Here is a 19,863-nt window from a genome sequence, read left to right on the forward strand (position 1 = left end):
ATTGTGTTCAGGTCGGGAATGAACACGTGTTTTAACCAAAATAAGTGCATGTATAAGCCCGAGCTTTTAGGCGAGGTGTCAAGCATTCAAGTGATGAGATGCTTAGTGTCCTTCCAGATGTCAAGGTCTTGTGCATTTCAGTGACACCTGTCCCAGTTCAAACTCTATAAATAGGAGCTGGGGGTTCAGTTATTTTCACATCACTTCCATCTTACTTCTTATTTCTGCTCGGGAAGGAGTAGTTTGGGAGCTCGGGAAGGAGTAGCTCTGGAGTTTGGGAAGGGGTAGATCGGGAAAGAAGGGCTCGGGGTCGGACCAAGAGACCAGGTCGGGTCGGGCTTGAGACCTGGTCGGGTCGGGGTTTTACCTAGGACAGCTAGGGGTTGTCTTCTTCTAGCTTAGTTCAGACTTCGGTGTTAGTTACATACACATTGACTGAGATTTCCAGCGAGTATACATGTTTATATGTTGCATTTATTTGGAATTATTATGTGGCATGATGTATGTTTTACCGCTTTATATATTCATATATCATGTGCACATACACGTTGAGTCTATACCTTGTTATACCTGATTTTAGAGCCTCTCAGCTCTATACTTGATAGTCTGTCACTAAGAGTACCGCGATGGCAGGGACATGTGTGTCTGACTACTCTGGTGTACTAGACGAGTGTGGTTGCACCAAGAGGTTGATCCGTGAGGTGGCAGCACTCATGTGGCGCCGGTACTGAGCATAACTTTTCAGATGACCATTTACCAGTCATGATGTTGCATGCATCATATATATACGTGTACTCATGTTTATGTAATGAGCGTTAGCGCTCACGTTCTAGTTGTTATCTTGGACACCCTATTCCATGGGGCAGGTCGCATGATGGACGGAGTCGGTAGCTTGAGGCAGGACTAGGGAGCCGGAGCTTTTCAGGGGATCTTATATAGCAGGACTTGTTTAGCTTTATAAATGTTTTAGACAGTTTATTTTAAGCTTTTCTATATGGTTGTATCACTACAGTATTAAGCTTGGATATGTTTTACTAAGCTGTTATGTACATTATGGATTATGTTTCCGCACGTTTTACTCTGTTAAGCATTCTTGCTTTATTAAGTTTAATGCATGCTATTAGTTGTCAGTTAGTAGGTGATTCAATGCAGGGTCACTAAATTTTTGGTATCAGAGCATGCTTGGATTTTGGGATTAGTACTTGGGATTTAGTCTAGTCTTGAATATTGCGCATTTGGGACTTTACTGTGTAATTCTTTTCAGGATATGGCCGGGAGAGATGATGAGAGTCACGGTAGTTTTGGCCAGGGAAGTGGTCATCATCATCGTCACCATCGCCATCATGATAATCGACATCGTCCTCATGAGGGTAGACGTCGCTATACTATCAATAAGTTCATGCAAGTAGGACCGAAGCCTTTATTGGGTGGCGAAAATCCTGAACAAGCAAGAGGTTGGATGTCTAAAATTGAGAGTGCTTTTCGAGCTTTTGATTGCACTGAGGAGCAGAAACTGGGAGTTCTAAAATTTGTTCTAGAGGATCGAACACGCTTATGGTGGGATGCCAAGGCTACTCAGGCACGCACGGAGAGAGGACATGTGACTTGGGGGGATTTCTGTCAGCAGTTTCAGAAATTATATTTTCCTCCAGCAGTTCGCCAGGCACGATCTATGGAGTTGCTGACTCTGAAGCAAGGATCAATGACTATTGATCAATATCAGCAACGATTTCTTGATCTGCTACCTTTCAGTCCTCATATCAGTGACAGTGATGCGTCAAAGTATGATATCTTTCTGCAAGGCTTAAATCAAGATATCTATTCACAAGTTGTCGTCTGTGATGATCCGACATCTTATGAGACTTTGGTGAACCGTTTTCATCAAGTGGAGAACAGCAATAGGAGGGCACATTTGATGATGCCAGGACAGCCTAGTGGATCTGTTGGGCCTAGGGCTCAATCTGTTATGCAATCTGGACCTATGTCTTCTTCTGCTACTACTTCGTCTGGTTCTCGTGGCTCACGAGGTACATTCCGTTTTGGGAAGAAGAAGAAGAAGAAAGAGGAGGAATTTTGCAGCCACTGTGGTGGAAAGCATCCTGCAGCTTCGTGTCAGAAGGCTTCTGGTGCTTGTTATATTTGTGGTGAGCAGGGACATCTGCGGAGAGATTGTCCTCAGCGTATGGGTTCTGCTAGTGGATCGGGATCACAGGTTGGATCTCAGGCTTCTACTTTTCCACATCAGCAGCCACCACCACAGAGTTCTTCTGGTTACCGTTCATAGACTCAAGGGCAGGTATTTGCTCTATCTCAGGAGCAGGCTACTGAGGGAAGAGATTGCATGTTGGAAGGTACCTTTTTGTTATGTGGTATTCCTGCACTTGTTTTAATTGATACTGGAGCACCACATTCCTTTATTTCTAGTCGCTTCGTTAAGAGAAATAGGTTACCTTATGTATCATTAGATATGGATTTAGTTGTATCTACTCCGCTCGAGCAGGAGGTAGTAACTAAGCATCTAGTGATGGGTTGCCTTCTAGAGTTTGAGGGTCACGCGTTGTCTGCTAATCTGATGATTTTAGCGATGACAGATTTTGACTGTATTTTGGGAATAGATATGCTGACTTTGTATCACGCTACTGTGGATTGTTATCAGCGTCTGGTACAGTTTAATCCCGTTGAGGGTGAGAGCTGGTACTTTTATGGTGAAGGTGCGCGACCTCCGATGCCACTTGTTTCGGCTCTGAAGGCATGTCATGTATTAGAGTCAGGTGGGGAGGGCTACCTCATCTATGCAGTTGATATGTCCATGAGTAGTTCGGGTATTGATCAGTTACCAATTGTCAGCGAGTTTCCTGATGTATTCCCTGATGAGATTCCTGGTTTTCCTCCAGTTTGAGATGTTGAATTTGGTATTGATCTAGTACCAGGAATGACGTCTATATCCCGAGCACCTTATCGTCTGGCACCGTCAGAGATGAGGGAATTAAAACAGCAATTGCAGGATCTTCTTGATAAGGGATATATTCGTCCGAGTGTTTCTCCATGGGGAGCACCTGTTTTGTTCGTCAAGAAGAAGGATGGATCGATGCGATTATGTATTGATTAGAGGCAGTTGAATCGTGTCACCATCAAGAATAAATATCCTTTGCCATGAATTGATGATCTGTTCGATCAATTACAGGGTACTTCTGTTTACTCTAAGATAGATCTGAGATCGGGATACCACCAGATGCAGGTACGAGACTCAGATATTTCTACGACTGCTTTCAGGACAAGATACGGGCATTATGAATTTCTGGTGATGTCATTCGGTTTGACAAATGCACCGGCAGTCTTTAGGAATTTGATGAATTAGGTATTTCAAAATATCTGGATAGGTTTGTTATCGTCTTTATTGATGATATTCTTGTTTATTCCCATGACACGAATGAGCATGCACAATATCTGAGAATTGTTTTGCAGACGTTACGAGATAAGCAGCTGTATGCGAAATTGAGCAAATGTGAATTTTGGCTTGATCGGGCAGTGTTTCTCGGTCATGTGATTTCAAGTGAAGGAATATCTGTTGATCCTAGTAAGATAGAGGCAGTGCTGAACTGGTCTCGTCCGACGACGGTTGCTGAGATTCGTAGTTTTTTGGGTCTAGCTGGTTACTACCATCGGTTCATCGAGAATTTTGCACAGTTGGCCAGACTTTTGACTCAGCTTATATGGAAAGATGTTGCCTTCATATGGTCCTTGGATTGTGAGGAGTCATTTCACGAGCTGCGTAGACGTCTTACTACTACACCTGTGTTAGCTCTACCTTCTGGATCGGGAGGTTATGTTGTCTATACTGATGCCTCTGGTCAGGGGTTAGGATGTGTTCTGACACAGCATGGACATGTTAGTGCCTATGCTTCTCGACAATTGAAGACGCATGAGAATAATTATCCAGTGCATGATATCGAGTTAGCTGCTATTGTATTTGCACTCAAGATTTGGAGGCATTATCTTTATGGCGAGAAATTTGAGATATTCACGGATCACAAGAGTTTGAAGTATTTATTCACTTAGGCGTAGTTGAATATGCGACAGAGATGCTGGATGGATCTCCTAAAGGATTATGATTGTGAAATCAAATATCATCCAGGTTCTGCTAATCTTACTGCTGATGCCTGGAGTCGGCAGGTAAGACTTTCTGCACTTCAGACTAGTGAATTATCTCATATGATTTGAGAATTTTTTTCACTGAGTTTTACACTCAAGCACAAGAAAGGGAGAAATGGAATTCATTTGTATACTATATTATCTAAGCCAGCCTTGTATTCTCGGATTAGAGATGCTCAGATATTTGATGTTAAGACTCAGCATTTGGCACGTCTAGCCAATGGAGTTAATACATCTGGATTCCATTATCAGGCAGATGGTTTATTCTGCTTATTGAATCGGGTGGTTGTACCTGATGTTGCGGAGCTCAGGAATGATATTCTTTCTCAAGCTCACAGGAGTCGATTATCAGTTCATCCTGGAAGCATGAAAATATATAAGAACTTGCAAACTAGATTCTGGTGGAAAGGGATGAAGCGGAGTGTATATCAGTTTGTTTCGAGATGTTTGGTTTGTCAACAGGTCAAGACTGAACATCGACGACCAGGTGGATTACTGCAGAATCTTGAGATTCCCGAATGGAAGTGGGAGCATGTGACTATGGATTTTGTCACCCACTTGCCTATGACTTCACGTTAGTGTGATGCTATCTGGGTCGTTGTTGATCATCTGACAAAATCATCACATTTCATTCCTTACAACCGGGAGTATTCTTATGATCGCATGGCACGCTTATATGTCCAGGAGATAGTGCAATTGCATGGGATTCCAGTGAGCATAGTCAGTGATAGAGACCCGCGATTTACCTCACGTTTCTGGGGTAGTTTTCAACATGATTTGGGTACCACTCTGAGTTTGAGCACTGCATATCATCCAGAGACTGATGGAAAGTCAGAGCGCACTATTCGTACGCTGGAGGATATGCTACGTTCTTCTGTCATGGACTTTGGCTTATCTTGGCAGGATCAGTTACCTTTCATCGAATTTGCCTACAATAACAGTTATCATCGTAGTATTGATATGGAACCTTTCGAGGCATTGTATGGTCGACGTTGTCGTACTCCATTATTCTGGGTGAGGTCGGGGAACGGCAAGTCGAGGGTCTTGAGTTGGTGCAGCAGATTGTAGATAAGGTAGATTTGATCAAGAGAAGGATCAAAGCTGCTCAAGATCGGCAAGTCCGTTATGCGAATATTCACCATAGGCCATTGTAGTTCGAGCCTAGTAAATATGTTTTTCTGCGAGTGTCACCTTTCAGGAAGGTGATGAGATTCGGTGTGAAAGGCAAGTTGTCACCTCGTTTCATTGGACCTTTCTAGATACTGGAAAAGATTGGAGATGTTGCATATCGTTTGGCGTTACCACCATATCTTTCCTGTATACATGATGTTTTTCAAGTGTCGTTACTTCGACAGTATATAGCTGATGAATCTCATATTATCCAGCCTACTGATGTTCAGCTAGAGCCAGATCTGTCTTATGGTGAACGACCACTCCGTATCCTAGACAGGAAGGAGAAAGTTCTTCGGAACAAGACTATACCACTTGTAATGGTACAGTGGCAGCGCCGAGGCGTTGAAGAAGCAACTTGGGAAACCGAGAGCCATATCCGAGCAGAATATCCTGAGTTGTTTGCTTTATACTTTTTATTACCATGTAAAGATGTAATAACAGTTGTTGTAATAAAACATGGTTTAATGTTTCATATTTTTATCTTGATTGGTCTTTAGATTTTATTTCGCGGACGAAATATCTAAAAGTGGGGAGAATGTAGTAACCCAGAGTTTGTTTTAAGATAATAATATGTTAAACATGATTAAGGGTTACTAAACCTATTAGAGGCTTAATCTGAATTAATAAAAAATATTTTATCATCAAGATCACAAGTCAAGATCAAGAACACATGACATGAGAATGAGCTAGGGTTTGATGGATTTGACCATGGGCTCGGGTCGGTCATGAGTGGCTCGGGTCGGGTCTAGGAGTTCAAGAAAGTGTTTTGCAAGGCCAAGATAGTGTTCGGTCATGGGAATAGCACATTGTGTTCAGGTCGGGAATGAACATGTGTCTTAACCAAAATCAGTGCATGTATAAGCCCGAGCTGTTAGGCGAGGTGTCAAGCATTCAAGTGATGAGATGCTTAGTGTCCTTCCAGATGTCAAGGTTTCGTGCATTTCAGTGACACCTGTCCCAGTTCAAACTCTATAAATAGGAGCTGGGGGTTCAGTTATTTTCACATCACTTCCATCTTACTTCTTATTTCTGCTCGGGAAGGAGTAGTTCGGGAGCTCGGGAAGGAGTATCTCGGGAGTTCGGGAAGGAGTAGCTCGAGAAGGAAGAGCTCGGGGTCGGACCAAGAGACCAGGTCGGGTCGGGCTTGAGACCAGGTTGGGTCGGTGTTTGACCTAAGACAGCTAGGGGTTGTCTTCTTCTAGCTTAGTTCAGACTTCGGTGTTAGGTACATACACATTGACTGAGATTGCCAGTGAGTATACATGTTTATATGTTGCATTTATTTGGCATTATTATGTGGCATGATGTATGTTTTACCGCTTTCTATATTCATATATCATGTGCACATACACGTTGAGCCTATACCTTGTTATACCTGATTATAGAGCCGCTCAGCTCTATACTCGATATTCTGTCACTGAGAGTACCCCAACGGCGGGAACATATATGTCGGACTACTCTGGTGTACTAGACGAGTGTGGTTTCACCCAGAGGTTGATTCGTGAGGTGGCAGCACTCATGTGGCACCGGTACTGAGCATGACTTTTCAGATGACCCTTTACTAGTCATCATGTTGCATGCATCATATATACGTGTACTCATGTTTATGTACTGGGCGTTAGCGCTCATGTCCTAGTTGTTATCTTGGACACCCTATTCCATGGGGCAGGTCGCAAGATGGACGGAGCCGGTAGCTCGAGGCCAGACTAGGGAGCCGGAGCTTTTCAAGGGATCTTATACAGCAGGACTTGTTTAGCTGTATAAATGTTTTAGACAGTTTATTTTAAGCTTTTCGATATGGTTGTATCACTACAGTATTAAGCTTGGATATGTTTTACTAAGCTGTTATGTACATTATGGATTATGTTTCCGCACGTTTTACTCTGTTAAGCATTCTTGCTTTATTAAGTTTAATGCATGCTATTAGTTGCCAGTTAGTAGGTGATTCAATATAGGGTCACTACAGGGATCCCGAGGATAAAATACCACAAAAAATCACACCGAACTCCCCTTTCAAGGTGGATGATGTGTACTTCAATCCTCTAGACTCTGAAGCAACTATAGAGAGTTAAGTCGGTCATTGTAGTAATTCGCCTGCCAATGGCCTCTGCTATAATTCTCAGAACGTCTAATTCAAAATGAAATAAATCATTTGGCTCAATATGAATGCAATGCAAATCATAACTCATTCAACTAAAGTCAAGCAAATCAGTTAACATGCAAGTATGTGATTTCTTCGGAACACTCGAATCAATTCGGATTCGAGTTAATCGTTCCATTTAAGTCTAAGTCGTCTTATACCTCTTTTGATGCTTCACAAGCTTCAACTCTGTAAAACAACAAATTACTCATTCAAAATTCATCCAAACTTCCTCAATCGATAATAAGAAATCGATATTATACCGCTTCAATCTTCAAAACGATTCAACTCCTGCAACCTCGCAACTCAACGACCTTTGAACAAATCTGAAAAGGAAGTAATAAAGGCTCGAGATCAATATCGACATTCAAACTCGACTGAATACATTTCAAATCTACTCAAACCAAACTATAGTCCACAACTCAAACCGACGGCGTAACGGCTATATTCTGATCAATTCAAAATCACAAACATCAGTAATTACATCGTAACGGGGCATACTATATATTCCATTTACTATAGAAGTTCCGAGGGAATTCATTAGAGGAATGTTTCCAATCAAAATAGTTTGTTCTTGCATATCCTTACTGGTTTTCAAAATTAATCCTGCGGATACATATAATTCAAAAGAATATGTGAGTGATTCATACACATCCTCTTAACCCGAAATGGATGGGGAGAGGAAAGGTTCCTTTTTTTTGAGGGTACTCCCGGGAACAGATCCAGTGGAGATGGGGTGGGGCCTGTAGCTCAGAGGATTAGAGCACGTGGCTACGAACCACGGTGTCGGGGGTTCGAATCCCTCCTCGCCCACAACCGGCCCAAAAGGGAAGTATCTTTCCCTCTGTGGGTAGGAAAATCATGATCGGGATAGCGGACCAAAAGCTATGGAACTTGGGTGTGGGTCTTTGGAATGGCTTTTTCTTTTTATTTATCGTGAATGAAGGACTCATTACACATAGTATGCCCCCGGCCCATCAGCGTATTCTTTTGTTTTACGCCCCGTAACTCTTCTTCAACTAGGCTTGGGCAGAATAGGCAAGCAAGTACAAGTATTAGTAGCATAACAAAAATGTCTGCCTCGTCATTAATATGTTTGCTCGCGGCAATTGTGAACTCTCGGGAGAATTGATGACTGCACCTTTGATGCAGTGCTAATACACCTGAGAATTTTTAATTGGCTAGTTGTAAATAGCCCCAGGGCTGTGGAGCAAAGGATTATCCCGGACCTACACCGAGGTATTGATGGTCAGTTTAAAATCTTGCAGAACAGAATGGGATACGATGAGATAGAAACAAAGACAGGGGACAGGTTCCCTACTCTTAACGGTCAAAGTGAGCCCCTTTATTCTGAATTCGTTAATTCAAAATAAATCAAATCTCCCCAAGTAGGATTCGAACCACGACCAATCGGTTAACAGCCGACCGCTCTACCACTGAGCTACTGAGGAACAACGAGAGATTAGATCTCCTAGAGTTCAATTCCCGTTCATCTCCGTAAGAATTTGTTTGAAGGCTGTTGAACTCGGAGTTGTCAGAATTTGAATCGATACGAATTGATCGAGATTGGTAATGAGATTTACCTCGTATATTTGATTTGTTTTTTAATAGATTTTTCTTGAATCTCCTGTCGTTGTAGCTTGTCCTGAGTTGGAGCCTTTGATCGAGAAAAAGGTATAAGTTTACATCGAATCGAATAGGGGTGAATACTCAAATCAGTTTTGAAGATCGAGTTACCTGAAATCACATACTTGCATGTTTATTTGATCTTGAATGAGAATTTGAAAGATTGATTGGTTATATGCTCTTATTTGACATATTATGAAATGAATTACTTGAATTATGATTGAATGCATTATGATTTATATATACATTCATATTGAGCCTGATTATTTGATTTCATTTTGAATTAGACGTTTTGGGGACTATAATCGAGTGTCCTTGGTTGTTGAGTTCTTCCAAGAGCCCGAATACTCATTATAATTGCACTAGAGTCTAGAGGATTGAGTTATACATCATCCACCTCGATCGGGAAAGTCGGTGAGCTGTTGTGATATCTTGTCCTCGGGATCCCAACCTAAGAACCGAGTTTTCCCTTGATTATCCAATTAGATAATCCCGAATTTTAAAAACATGCATTTTATTTTATTTATCATTGCAATATGTTGATGTTATATCATGATTTTGATATACTATTTGATATTTCATGTTATGTTTCTTTTACTAAGAATATTATTCTCATCGGAGTTATGTGCATGTTGTCTTGTTTTTGTATGTGTACTTGACAACAGGTGGGGCAGGATCGAGTCAGAGGCGACATGACTAATTCAGGTTTGAATGATAGAAGTGGAGAATCGATTTAGAATTCGGATTGTAATTTGAACTTGTTTTATAACTTTAAGTTTAGCAAACCAGGAACTGATGCATGTTCCTACCTTTTGAGTACTTTATCTACTCTAGATACTTCATGTATTTTAGAATGCTAGATGGATGTAATAATACATGTTGTCGTTTGTGAATTGGAGTTGTTTATGGAATTTTCAGATTTGAAGTGCCTTAGTTAACTTCTGAATTTTAGCAGGGCACGGACCCTGTGCCTACCTCCGTGCCTGGGTCCGTGTACCTTTGCATTTGTTGTTGATTGTATTTTGGTTATGTACGGACCCTGTACATGCATCCGTGCATGGGTCCATGTGAGTTTGTGTTGAGGCGGTAGCATCCAGATTTTGAGTTTTTGGGCACGGACCTTGACCCGGAGGTGGCACGGTGTCCGTGTACCTTGCAGCCATTGAACCTTGGCTATAGATTAATGCGCGAACCTAAGCACGGAGGTGTGCACAGAGTTCGTGCATGTTTTAAAAAAAATAATTTTTTTCTTTGCTTTATGCCTTGACTTATTGTGGATGCATGATTGATTTATTTTTGATTAGATGATAAGAACCGAGGTCCTCACACGCTTCCCAATAGAATATACTTGAAACAAAGGTTCTATGGATTTAAAATGGATGAGAATAAATCCATAGATGAAAATACAGATGAGTTTACAAAGTTGCTATCAGATTTGGAGAACTTGGATGTCACTGTTGATGAGGAAGATCGGGCTATGTTCTTGTTAAACTCTTTGTCAAAGGCCTATGATCAATTAAGTGATACTCTCAAGTATGAGAGAGAAACACTAACCTTTGAGGAAGTTATTGGAGCAGCCTATTCGAAAGAGTTGGATCTGAGGGAAACTTGAAAAATTAACAAACCTGCTGGTGAAGGCTTGAATGTCAGAGGGAGGTCTATTGAAAGGAAGTAATATCCAACTAGAGGTCGGAAACAATCAAGATCAAAGTCTAGACCTAAGAAAACTTACTGATTTTGCAAGAAGGACGGTCACTTTAGAAGAAATTTTTCCTCAAAGAAAGCCTAATACTAGACATGATTCAGCTCCTGTAACCGAAGCTGCAAATGTACTTGAAGATTTTGAAGAAGCCGAGGTCCTGGCCATTTCCACAAATGATCCTTACGGAGGAATGGATTTTGGACTCCAGTTGTACATATCACATGTCACCAAGGAGAGATTGTTTTTTTATTATAAAGAAGTAAACACTGGACAAGTTTTGATGGGAAACAATCAGTCATGCAAGATTCATGGCACGGGATCCGTGAAGCTAAGAATGGAGGATGGATCAGTGAAGATTATCACTGAAGTTAGGTTCATCCCTGACTTAAAGAGAAACCTAATATCTTTAGGTGCTTTGGACCAAAAGGGATTCAACTACAAAGCTCAAAATGGGATCCTAATGTTGTAAAAGGTGCACTGGTTGTTATGAAAGGAAGTCTGAATCAAGGTTTGTATATCTTGCAAGCAACGACTATTGCAGCAGAGAAAATCTGCCTATTAAAGATCAAACTGAACTTTGGCATAAGAGGCTTGGTCACATGAGCCTCAAAGGATTACAAGAACTTGGCAAGCCAGGACTACTAGATTCGAAACAGATCAACAGCCTGGATTTCAGTGAAAGTTGGGTCCTTGGTAAGACTCATAAACTCAAGTTTAATACATTCATTCACAAAACAAAATCAACCCTTAAATAAATAAAAAAATATATATATAAAAGGATAATATTTTCAATATGTAAAATAAAAAATTAAAGTGAAGTGTGATTAATATTTTTTGGAGGATAAATAACAATACTCCCCATAAATAAATAACCTTAATTTTGTCTACATTATATATGTGGGAAATTTTACTGCTTTTGCAATTTTGACGTAAATTAATATTCCTATATATCCAGTAATTGGAGTTTCATATACATACAAATATTTGCATGAAAATCATTAAATTTGAGCATCAATACTTGGTGGATACTCCAAAAACAACATGCAATTAATACTCTCAAGTACAAAAGCAAATTAAAGCTCTAACCAACGCAGCGGAATAGTACTCCACCCACCGCTTCCCTGATATTATAAAAACCAAAATTTTTGCTGCCAATATTATCGAATTTGCAAAAATAGATATCATGAGCTCCAAATTAGTACTCCCTCCCCATGTCCTCATCTTCCCTCTACCAGCTCAAGGACACATAAATTCCATGCTGGATCTTGCCCAACTCCTCTGTCTATCCCATTTCCATGTTACATTCATCGTGTCTGAATTCGACCACCAACGTCTCCTCAAGGCCGCGGCCTTCGCAGGATATCCGGGCTTCCGGTTCCAGACGATCCCAGATCACGACCACCCGCGAGCTGGCGACAGAAGGATGGATGTTTTCGCTTCTGCGGTGAAGTTTATGGGGTCGTGTTTCAAGAAGATGATGTTGGAGAAGGATGTTTTCGCTTCTTCTGAAAGAAGAGCTGTGACTTGCGTGATAGCAGATGGAATGTTTGGTTTCGCTGCTGATTTTGCAGAGGAGACTGGGATTCCGCTCATCTATTTTCGTACTATTAGTGCTTGTGCTTTCTGGGTTTACTTCTGCGCCGATCGACTTATCCAAGCCAATGAAATGCCCTTCCAAGGTATTTAAAAACTATTTTTTATTTTTTACAATTTTGCCACATAGTTCTTCTATTCAAAAACAACTCATTAAAAAAATATTATGTTTCGATCCAAACGTGCACAAGGTTGATCTGTCCTGCGAATATACTCTTATCTATTTTATATATTAATTAATTAGTGTCTTACTACACCGTGGATGGAATGATTATCTATTTTTCATAATTTTCAAATTAATGATTTTTTTTTATATTTTTTAATTAAATTTAATATCTAAATATTTAATGATTTAGATAAATAAAGATATATATACATTTTTTTTAAAAAAAATTAGAAGATTTTGAAATTGGATAAGGCACATGTACGTTAGATTTAAATTAGTTAAAATATTATTAAAATAGGTTTTTATGACCGTTTTTATTCAACTAGTAATTTGATATGAGTATTTTATGTACATAAAAAAATGTGACACAAAATATATCAAAAAGCAGTTAGTTTAAGTGCAAATTGCTTAAAAATTCTCAATGCAAACATGTTTTGCTCTGCACTCCCTAACCACTTTTTTGTACCACAGTTTTTGTTAATTTGTACCACATCTTGTATGGTTTTGTACCATATCTTGTATTGTTTTGTACCACATTTTCATAAACTCTCATAATTTATAATATACTATAAATTACTATTTTAATGAAGCCTTCCTATTTTTATCCTCAATTTTCTCACTTTTCAACCCATCCTTTCTCTTGTTTTTCAACCAACCTACCAATTACACAAATTATTTAATATATATATTAAGATTTTTTTCCTTATTCAAAGTAAATTAATTATATATGATTTAACTAAAGGATTTGGTCCTTTTGGCCAAGAAAATAGGATAATTCGGTTGGGACTTGGGAGATGTTAGAAATTGCACATAATAATTAATATTAATATTCAAAAGCACAGCATAATTTTGTTTGGAATGCAGGAAATGGGAGGGACGAATTAGTGAAAAGCGTACCTGGAATGGAAGGTTTTCTAAGATGTCGCGATCTGCCAAGCTTCTGTCGTGTGGACGATACAAACGACAGACTCCTTCGGGAAATATCCAACTTGACAAAACAGAGCACCGTGCGCGCGAACGCGGTCGTTATGAACACATTCGAAGATCTAGAGCAGCCTGTGCTGTCCAATATTTCCAAGCACATGCCGAGACTCTACACCATTGGGCCAGGCAAAATGCACTTGAAGTCGAGGCTCAATGTCGATGCCTCGATTCCTTGCACCAGCCTATGGGCAGAGGATCGAAATTGCATAGACTGGTTGAATGCACAGGAACCCAAGTCGGTAATCTATGTCAGCTTCGGGAGCATAACGACGGTGACTAGAGAGCAACTACTCGAGTTTTGGCACGGACTAGTGAACAGCCACCAGAAGTTCTTGTGGGTGATGAGGCCGGATTCTATAACCGGAGGAGGAGACTGTGGTCGTGTCCCGGTCGAATTGGACAAGGGTACTAAAGAAAATGGGTACATGGTGGAATGGGCACCCCAAGAGGAGGTTTTGAACCACCCCGCGGTGGGTGGATTCTTGACGCACAGTGGTTGGAATTCGACTCTGGAGAGTATTGTCGCGGGCGTGCCTATGATATGCTGGCCGTATTTCGGGGACCAGATGATCAATAGTCGTTTCGTGAGCGAGGTTTGGAAGATTGGATTGGACATAAAAGATACATGTGACAGAGTTGTGATTGAGAATGCTGTGAGAGAATTGATGGAAGTGAGGAATGATGAGTTCTTGGAAAGGGCTAATGGCTTGGCGAAAATGGCGAAAATGGCAACTAGCGAAGGAGGATCATCTCACTGCAATCTGAATGGTCTTGTGGAATATATCAGTTCGTTGGTTATTTGACTTGTTTGTGTTTTACAAACCATTTGATTCAATAACAAACTAACGTTTTAGTTTTGTGGGATTTATATAAACTACCAGGGTCATTTATCTTTCTTTTTCTATTGAGTCTAGACCATCATGTGTGATACTGTTGATGTTGAAAGAATACTCCCGCCCTTCCATATATGTATATTTGTTTATTCGCACATATACAAATTAAAAAAACAAATTTCACAAAAAAATTTCCATTTTACTCTATTTAATTTGTGTTTTCTACTGATATAAAAAAATGTAAGAGTGGGTGCCCAGTGAGCCAACTGTGTGGCTATGGGCTTTGATGACTCTTTGTATAAACAATCTTTTGTTTAATATTATTTACACTTTTATGGCAATGACTTTATATTACTTCATATTGTTATATTGTGATATACTATTGTTGTTTTGATAAAGACCTTGAATATACCATAGTGTATGTAAGATGTGGTAGAACATGGAGATGTCTATCATGAAATACATCTTATAGTCACTGTATATTCTAAACTGTTCCTAGTCGATTGAGCCGTCCGATAATAAGGATAAGGATCGCTCGAGTTTGAGACTAGCATTTGCGATGCGGAGTACCACGTTTCATTGGTAGGGAACATGGAGATGTTCGAAGCATGCAAATGGATATTCATAGGATGAATAATCGAACTACCCTATCCGGACTTTCCAAGTGGTTATCACTTATCGAGTGGATAAAGTCCGCGGTTTTGGTTGTACACCATTAGTCCTTACGACTTGAAACATCATGGAGACTCTATATGCTAGTGCTGTGCTTTGACTCGTTTACCGACTCTATGGGGGTCATCAGGTGTCGAGATTGGGTACAGTTACGACACATATAGGAGTCAATGCATTGTTGTCAAGGATTCACCACATACTTGCGAGTGTGGATATCCTATGCGATCTGAGGAGATATTAGTGTGACAAATCTCTGGCCAGAGTACTTGATGTGATTTAAGAAATGGTTTCTTAGTAGCACATGCGATGTCACTAATTTGATCTTCAAGATGTATTGCATAGTTATCGAATCTTGAGCGACTCTCGATATACCAATGGTTGTTGATTCGATCGGGATATTTGGATGAAGGGACCGTACTGTACGCTAACCAAAATCTACTGGTTCTTGTAGGCACTATCAGTGATACCTAGGGAATCATGGGGCGATGTTGCTAGGCTTTACCATGATTCGTTGGGCAAGTCGGAAAGTGTTGTTCCGAGTCACAAGGAGTTGTGAGCCCACGGCTAGCTGTATCCCTGAACCATTGAGGGTCACACAGTGTAATGGAGTTTTAATCCCCGTTGAGATAGTTAAATTTAAAGAGTTAAATTTAATGAACTAAGGAGTTGGACTTCTTAAATAAGAGTAAGGGAGTAGGATTTCCTAAAATGACATAGGGATGGACATTTTTGGAAACCACTGAATTCGGATTCAGGAAAATTTATTTTGACTTTAAAACGTGCAGAAATGGTTTCTGTGCACATTGGTGAAATCGTTTCATCAATCGGAGTCACGATGAATTTTATATTAATTTCTGAACGAGTGGGCTTTGCTTGTCGGGCCCCAGCTTATGACTAATGGGCCCTAAGGTGTTAGTGGCCTGCATTATAAATAAGTTATTTCAGTACAGAAATTACACACAATAGGTCATAATTTTGAGACAGGATTTTCGAAACCCTAGCCCCTCTCAAAACGTTTTCGGCCGCCTCTCCCTCCCTCTGCCCGAGAAAATTCCGGTCTGTGATTTTGAATCGCAGTAAGGAATAACGAATCAAATTCGTGTATTCTCTTCGCAGAAAACTTCTGATAGATTTTCTAGTGCAATCTATCAGAGGGATTAAACCTCTGTTCGTGGACCTGATTGAAGGAGTTCATCGGTTCCAGGGAGAGACAACAAGAGCAGATCAAATCTGTTGGTGTCCATTAATCTCGTTGCGAGATTGGAGGTAAAATTTAATAACTGTTATTTAAATTTTACACACACAATAATTTAATCGTTGAACGGTTGATACCCACACTATGGAATTGTTCCATAACAAAATTTTTAAACTTCCGCTGCACCGGGTATCAATCGTGATTGATCAGAGAGCCGCGTTTTCCAACAGTGGTATCAGAGCCAGGTTGCTCAGATCAAACGATTAAATTAATCGATTGTACAAAATTTTTGAATCTCGGTTTTTGAAACAAAATAAATATTTTTAAATAAAAAAAAAAAAAAATTTTCGGGGCAAAACCCGGGCAGCGATTGGATCGCTGCCCGGTGGGGCAGCAATTGTTGCTGCCCCGGGCGGCGCACGGCGCCGCCCAAAGGGGGTGCACGGCGCCGCCCAAGGCGGCGACCGTCGCCGCCCAGGGCGGCGCACGGCGCCGCCCAGGGCAGCGCTGTGCGCTGCCCAGCGCAGCGCTGGGCGCTGCGCAGGGCAGCGCTCGGCGCTGCCCAGGGGCGGCGCTCGGCGCCGCCCAGGGCAGCGCACGGCGCCGCCCAGGGGCGGCGCCAGGCGCTGCCCTAAGGGGGCAGCCGGGCTGCCCCCGGCCCGCGCCCCGGGTGCGGGCCGGCCCGGGAGTGTCCCGGGCGGCCCGCGGGAAAAATTATATTTTTATTTAAAAATTAATTTTAATATTTAAAATTTTAATTTTGGTCCGGTCAAAAATTGTTTTTGATTGGTTCACGAGATTTCGGATCGAATTGTTCGAGTCCGTAAATTTTAAAATTGATTTTGGATAAATTTGAATTTTTGGAAAATTTTAATATTTTATCCGTAAATTGAATTTTGAAATCAATTATTTTGGTACAATTGATGATAAGATATGATCTTATGATATATTAAGTAAAATATGATTTTATTTGTAAAATTGGATTTTATAGATAAAATATGATTTTATTTGATATAGAGATAAAATATGATTTTATATGTGAAATGAGATTTTATATATAAAATATGATTTTATCTTGTTTAAATTTGAATTGCCACAGCATGTTATCCAATAAATTAATTTTGAATTAAATGTTATTGGATAAGGATGATCGATTGCCATGACCAATTTTGTAGGTGTATGTTAGGAATTTACATTTTGTCTTTATTATTGTTGGTTTTATTAATGGGCCTGGTTTATGGCCCGATATGAATGTCATATGTAATAAAAGTGGGCTTGGTTTATAGCCCGTTCCCACCCCTAAAAATGTATCCCCTACTTGTCATTGTTATTTATTGTAAATACATTAGATTTAGTGGGAGATCAAGATTTGAAGATGGTGGGCCCAGCAGACAATGAAGACTGAAGAAATGTAAATTGGAAGCATATGTAATAGGATTGCATTTGCATACTGCATATTACCTAGGATTGGACTAAGACCCGTGATTGGCAACCACGGGTCAATTAGAAATGGAATCGATCATCCTATATAATATTTGATATTATGATTGTATGCATGTTTAGACATAAATTGCGTGAATCCGGCAAGCATGCAATAAAATGAATATGATGAGACAAATATTTTTATAATTAAAAATCCCTCATTTTAAATATGATTTAAAATTTATATCAAGATAAATAAAGGAAATTTAAATTTGTTTAAATGTTCCCACCTTCCATCAACGGTCAATGTATGTGATGCTACCCGCGGATATGGTCCGGCTCATATTATTGGGGGGGCCCGTCCGTCGGAAAGCTGTACATTGGATCGACAAATGTTGTAAGTTGGGTGGAACTCCCATGGGATCGGCTCATATTATTGGGGGATCCACATGGCGACCGTCCATCACAACTTAATATTGATGGGTCATCTTGACATGTCACTTTAAACGGCGTCATATTATTGGGCCCTTATTGGACATGAGGTAAACACATGGGGGTTGCTTTGGAAGCAATTGGGCTCTACCTTTTGAGAATTATGGTTGGCTGATATTATTCGGGACCATAAGTTTGTCAATTGGACTCCATGTTCTCACTAAGGAAAAAGTTTCCCGTTTTCACTAGAGGGTGGTGAAATCGTTAAAATAGTGGGAGTGAGATTCATAAAATAAAATTCGCCAATTTTATGTCTTAGTAAATTATTTAAACAATCATCGATAATTGTCTGTTTTATCTCAGTAATCCACATGTTTCTGTTCTCCAACAAAACAAACTTATTGACGCAAACAATACAGAATGATTCCATAAGTTAAGATTGTCCTAAGTTCGGAAAAAGATTTTCTAAGTGTTAGAAAAGGCTTCTCCGAAAACAGCCCCGGCTAATGTAACTGCCGAAAGGTTGGCCGAATTAGAGAAATGGTTGGACCATGATCTCAAGGCCAAATGTTACATGAAAAATTGGACAAGTCTAAACAAGTTTGCCATCACTGCAAGAAACCCGGTAATTGGAAACGTAACTGCAAGGAATACCCCAAGCAGTTGCGAACTGCAAAGGGTATGTTTTACATTGAAATAAATGTTTTTCTTAATACTACTTCTTGGGTATTGGATACCAGATGTAGATCTCATATTTGCAATGAGTTGCAAATGATAACAAGAAGTAATAGGATAAGGATGGGTGAGACCCAGTCAAGGCTCGGGAATGGTTCCAGAGTTAAATCCATAGCTATGGGAAATATTTATTTTTGCAGAACGGTTTTAAGTTACTTTTGATAGATGTTTTATTTGTTCCAGATTTAATTAAAACATTATTTCTGTTTCTATGCTAGATAGAGATGGTTATTCTTGCAATTTTGTGAATGAGATTTGCAATATTTACAAGAATGAATGTTTAATTGGAAATGGACAATTTGAAAACGATCTATACAACTTAAAACTAAAAGACGTTCCAATGAATTATGTTGATAAACCGGCTACAACAAACAAAAGGAAAAACGATAGTCAAAACCCGGCAAACCTATGGCACGCTAGGCTAGGTCATATTTTCTCAAGAAGGATGAACAAGCTAGTGGGAGAGGGCATGTTTGATATGTCTGATATTAACTCTCTACCTACTTGTGAATCTTGTCTAAAAGGAAAAATGACTAAATCTCCTTTTAAGGGGAAACCTGAGCGTAGACAAAATCTGTTGGATTTGATCCATATAGATGTTTGTGGTCCATTTAGAGTAGAGACTCAACATGGCCACACCTACGTCATTACCTTTACTGATGATTATTCAAGGTATGGGTATTTATATTTGATGAAATATAAGTCTGAAGCATTTGAAAAGTTCAAAGAATTCAAGGCTGAAGTAGAAAACAAGCTAGGTAAAAGTATTAAAGCACTTCGATCGGATCGAGGTGGAGAATACTTGAGTACCGAGTTTTTGGACTATCTAAAAGAGAATGGGATTCTCTCTCAGTGGACTCCTCCTATGACACCACAGCTTAATGGTGTATCGGAGCGTCGTAATCGAACCTTGTTGGACATGGTTCGATCCATGATGAGCTTCACTGAGCTTCCACCTTCGTTTTGGGGCTATGCGCTTGAAACGGCGGTTTTATTGTTGAACAACGTCCACACTAAAGCAGTGGACAAGACACCATA

The 19,863-nt window shown here is 40.1% G+C and overlaps 1 protein-coding gene and 2 non-coding genes across 3 annotated transcripts; 2 read left to right on the plus strand and 1 right to left on the minus strand.

Moving 5' to 3' along the window:
• The first annotated feature begins 8,199 nt into the window (after nt 1–8,199).
• Nucleotides 8,200–8,278, plus strand: TRNAR-ACG (transfer RNA arginine (anticodon ACG)). The gene has a single exon. It is a non-coding gene; the product is annotated as a tRNA-Arg (tRNA).
• Nucleotides 8,279–8,845: 567 nt separating this feature from the next.
• Nucleotides 8,846–8,916, minus strand: TRNAN-GUU (transfer RNA asparagine (anticodon GUU)). Its single transcript has one exon. It is a non-coding gene; the product is annotated as a tRNA-Asn (tRNA).
• A 3,060-nt stretch (nt 8,917–11,976) lies between these two features.
• LOC140867118 (7-deoxyloganetic acid glucosyl transferase-like) lies at nt 11,977–14,339 on the plus strand. Its single transcript, XM_073272194.1, has 2 exons — nt 11,977–12,472; nt 13,417–14,339. Exons 1-2 carry the CDS (start codon nt 11,977–11,979, stop codon nt 14,337–14,339), a joined length of 1,419 nt encoding a protein of 472 aa, XP_073128295.1.
• The last annotated feature ends 5,524 nt before the right edge of the window (nt 14,340–19,863 follow it).

Source organism: Henckelia pumila, chromosome 4 (genome assembly GCF_033568475.1).
Source record: "Henckelia pumila isolate YLH828 chromosome 4, ASM3356847v2, whole genome shotgun sequence".
NCBI classification, from domain to species: Eukaryota; Viridiplantae; Streptophyta; class Magnoliopsida; order Lamiales; family Gesneriaceae; genus Henckelia; species Henckelia pumila.

Excerpts from the sequence above, each read along its gene's own strand:
- LOC140867118 (XM_073272194.1), top strand. The coding sequence starts at position 11,977 with ATGAGCTCCAAATTAGTACTCCCTCCCCATGTCCTCATCTTCCCTCTA. Across the intron at positions 12,473-13,416 it reads CAATGAAATGCCCTTCCAAG|GAAATGGGAGGGACGAATTA; the intron begins GTATTTAAAAAC and ends TTTGGAATGCAG.